This window comes from Tupaia chinensis, unplaced genomic scaffold (genome assembly GCF_000334495.1).
Source record: "Tupaia chinensis unplaced genomic scaffold, TupChi_1.0 Scaffold000159_1, whole genome shotgun sequence".
Lineage (NCBI taxonomy): Eukaryota > Metazoa > Chordata > Mammalia > Scandentia > Tupaiidae > Tupaia > Tupaia belangeri.
Window position 1 is genome coordinate 6369603 of NW_006159630.1, and position 3802 is coordinate 6373404.

The 3802-nt window shown below is 65.1% G+C and overlaps 1 protein-coding gene across 1 annotated transcript in view; it reads right to left on the reverse strand.

Annotated features, from left to right (window-relative positions):
* The window catches only part of MYO15B (myosin XVB), a 42485-nt gene that overhangs the window by 8142 nt on the left and 30541 nt on the right, over window positions 1–3802 (reverse strand). The window contains exons 41-52 of the mRNA XM_027770814.1: window positions 3700–3763; window positions 3402–3605; window positions 3125–3206; window positions 2876–2980; window positions 2546–2780; window positions 2371–2458; window positions 2046–2265; window positions 1519–1631; window positions 1245–1304; window positions 609–684; window positions 349–467; window positions 24–142 (exon numbers count right to left, since the gene is read on the reverse strand). Of these exons, the coding sequence (XP_027626615.1) occupies window positions 24–142; window positions 349–467; window positions 609–684; window positions 1245–1304; window positions 1519–1631; window positions 2046–2265; window positions 2371–2458; window positions 2546–2780; window positions 2876–2980; window positions 3125–3206; window positions 3402–3605; window positions 3700–3763 (1485 nt within the window). The remainder of the gene's footprint in view (window positions 1–23; window positions 143–348; window positions 468–608; window positions 685–1244; window positions 1305–1518; window positions 1632–2045; window positions 2266–2370; window positions 2459–2545; window positions 2781–2875; window positions 2981–3124; window positions 3207–3401; window positions 3606–3699; window positions 3764–3802) is intronic.

Sequence of the window (3802 nt, forward strand, 5' to 3'; positions counted from 1 at the left end):
CCACCCCTCTCGCGCCAGCCCACCTGTATGCGCAGAGTGTCTTCAGCTGGTCAGGGTGGAAGCTGGGCCCTTGGGTCACTTTGAGCAGTCTCAGTCCCCGGTGGGACACTCCCAGCAGCTGCACGTCGCTGCCATTCTCACCCTGCCGGGACCGGGCTGGGTCACAGACTTCCTCCTGCGCCCTGCTCCACCCACGATGCCCTGGAGCTGCTCAGAGCCAGCAGCTAGGCTGTCCTTCAACTGGCGTGTGCACCCACACCACCTCGTGCCCTGCCTGCAGAGGGCCAGGCCTGTGTGCACTGGGACTGGACGGGCGCCTGGCCTCCCTCTATGCCCAGCACCACTGACCGAGACGGGGAAGATGCGGGAGAAGTAATTGGCCCAGTTGTCCCGCGCCGCCACCACAATGCGCTTCTTAATGCTGTCTTCAGCGGTGGCCAGGGAGTCCAGGCCCACCTCCAAGTTGCCTGCGGATGGGGGGGTTGGTGCCCAGGCTGTCCTCAGCACAGCACACACAGGGGAGCCCCCCGGGACTTGCTCCAGGCCGCTCCCTCTTGGCAGGCTCAGCCCCGGCACTCAGACTCCGACTCCAAGCCCCAGACCCATACCCAGCAGGACTTTCATTTTGCGCCGCTCATCCTGGGAGATGCGGGTGCAGGACTCGGCGAAGGTGTCCCTCAGGATCTGGGGGCATCACCAGGGGGTCACTTCAGTTCCCAAAGCCAAAGCCCACCCCACAGGACAGGCACCAAAGAAATGCCGGGAGTCCAGTGGAGGGCCGCCTCCCGGGCTGCTCCCCGTCTCAGTGGCTCCCAGGGAGGCATGGGTGGGGCAGGCAGGGATGGGGCACCCAGGCCCAGAGCCACATCCAGCAAGCCGCCCCCCTCCTCCTCCCCCACTACCCACACCCTTTCTTTCATCTCACTGCAGACTCCCGATAGCGGTGTGGAAGAAACGGACTTTGGGGGAGGTGGGGAAAAGGAATCTGGGGGCATGGGCAGAGTCCCGGGAGCACCCAGAGATGGCTGCAGGAAGTGCCTGCTGTGTGACGTGGTGAGTCCGGGTCAGTACCAGTCTCTGCTTCCCAAGGACGTGGAGAGGACATGAAGGGCAGGCTTGGTGGCAGCAAATGCTGGTGATTGCCGCTGCTCTCAGGCCCCGCCCCTGGGCTCACCTGGCCCAGGTGTGCAGCCCAGGGCCCCGGGACCACCGGGACCACCGCCTGGCAGTGGGCCAGGTCTCACCTGCTCACAGAGAAGCTGGAGGCAGTAGGGATGGCTGAAGTTCTCCCGCGGGTAGAACACCTGCAGGAGGCCGGGAAGAGCTGACGTCAGGCAGGGCCATGGGGCCAGTGCTCTGTCCCGCCCACTGTGGCCCTCCCAGGCCCAACATGGGAAGCCAGCCTTGAGAGGGTAGGATGTGGGAGGGGACACTGGGCTCCCAGGTTTGGGATCCCCCCAGTCTCCCACCTTCCTGCCAGCCCAAAGAGGCCAGGCAAAGGCCCCAGCCCACACCCACCTCTTTACGTAGGAACAGCTTCCAGGGTGCGTTGGCGTAGGAGAAACACACGCTGCCAGACGGCGTGAGCAGCTGGGTAGAGATCCCCTGGTCCTCCATGGGCTTCGCCAAGCCTGGGGGCGCAAGGAGCCTCAGGCAAGGGGCTGCCAGAGCCCAGGAGGACTGGGCCCTGGGAAGGAAGACCCAGTCCAAGAGCCCTCCTAGGACCTGGCTCTCAGCCTCACTCCTGCCTTCATTCCTACCCTAGGTTCCCTGGGATCCCTGACCACATCAGCCAGGGCCACTAGAGCCCTCGCAGAGACGTCAGGTCTGCCTCAAGGACAACATCCTGTGTGCATCAGTCCCTCAGCCCCAGACAGGCCCAGGAGTGGTGGGGCCCTGCCCTGGGCAGGAACAGGGAAGCTGGGGCTCTCACCCAGGGCTCCGAAGTCTGGAAGCCCGAGTCACTGACCTCAGCCATGGGAGCTAAGAGCTGTCAGGAGACCTTGCCCCAGCCAAACCACCGCACTGAGGCTGTGGGGCTCTACCTCGAGGTTCAGCTGAAGGTGTCCCCAGGTCCTCGGGCAGAGGCAGTGGGGGTGCTGGCGGAAGTGGGGGTGTCTGGGCAGTGGACGAGCTCTGGCCAAACAGGTTCCGAAGGGGCCCCTGCTTTTCCTTGATGGAACTAGAAGGCCCGGGCTGCAGTGGAGCCTTTGGCCGAGGAGCCACGGCTGGTGGGGGGCCCTTCCCATGGCTGGGAGACAGCGTCTGTGGGGGGAACAGAGGAGCCACCTGGGCTGAGTCTAGGGTCAAGGCTGTTTGCCTCCCCAGCAGAGCAGCCCACACCCTGGAGGGGCAGGCTGGGGTGCTCACCGAAGGGGGTGAGTGAGCATCGTTGATCCCCAGCTTGGCCAGAGCCTCATCTTTAGGGTCGTGTTTCTTCAGGAAAGTCCTGGGGGGCCTTGTGGGAGACAGGAGAGGTCAATAGGTCTGCCAAGTGACTCCCTGAGGAGCAGCATGGCCCAGCCACCTCCTCCAGAGGGCCCACCTGGATGGCTGCACAGGCACAGGTACGGGGGCCGGGCGACTCTGGTACATGCGGATGATGTTGCGAATTTCCCGGCTGGGCTCCTGCCGCTGGGGCCCAGGGTCCAGGCTGCGCACTGCAGGCTTCTTTCCCAAGGCTGACCTGGGATCACAGGCAGGCCCTGCCTCTCCCTCTGGCTCTGGCTCAGTCTCTTTTGCAGCTTTGGTCCTGCCTTGTTTCAAGGGCTTTTTCACTGCTGAGGGAGAGGGGTGGGGCACGGAGCTGGAAGAGAGGAGCTGGGGGATCAAGCACTCCCGAACCCTGCAAAGCTCACCCCACCGCCTCCCCCACCTGTTCTCGGCTCCTCTTCAGGCTCTGGCTCCTCCTGTTCTTCCTCCCGGGGAATCTGGACCTTGGCTGGAGGCTTTGCCGTCTTCACCTTGATCTGCTGCTGCCCTGCAAGCACCCCAGAGGGCCTTCTCTTACCCACACGTGCCCAGCCACCTGTACTGGCCTCCTCACTGGGCTCCTGACAGGCCGCGTGGCCCAGGGGGTAGAGCGTGCCGCCCTCTCCCGTCTGGGCTGCCACCTCACCCTTACCCATCTTCTGGAAATACTCTCGTTTCTGCTGGAAGCTCTTGGGCTGTCGGGGCCAGTCTTCAACCTCTTCTGAAGTCTCCTCCTGGCCAAAGGGAGAAGTGAAGAGGCCCTCGCCAGCTGTCACCACTGGCGACTCCTCGCAGGTCCCTGGAGGCTCGGGGCCCTGCAATGCCTTCTCTGCATCCGTCTGCTCTCCAGCCTGTCTTCTATCCCTGCAGCATCCCCAGGCGCCCCCATCTGCCTGTCCTTGGATTCTCACCCTCAGGCAGGCACCCACCAATTCTGGCTCCTGCTCTGGCTCCTCCTGGCGGACAGGGGGCGGCTTGGGCTTGGGCTTGGGGGTGACTGCTGAGGGTCGGGCCTGGGAGGAAGCCCTGGGGGCTGGATCCTCGGCCTGGGCCTGGGCCTGGGTCCGGTGCTGGCGCTGCCGGGTCTGCTGCTCCAGGGACAGGCTCATGGCCTGGGTGGTCATCTGCTGGGCCTGAAGGGGACCGTGGGCCAGGTAAGAGCCCAGCTGGGCCCAGCCCACAGCCCTGCCCTCGCCCAGGCAGCCCACATGCCCTGCCCGCCCTCACCAGGATCAGCGCCTGCTGGTTAATGAAGTTCTGCTGCTGCGCCGCCAGCTGCCTCGCGTCCAGGCTGGAGAGCAGGGGCTGCGGCGGCGGGCGCGGCCGGGGG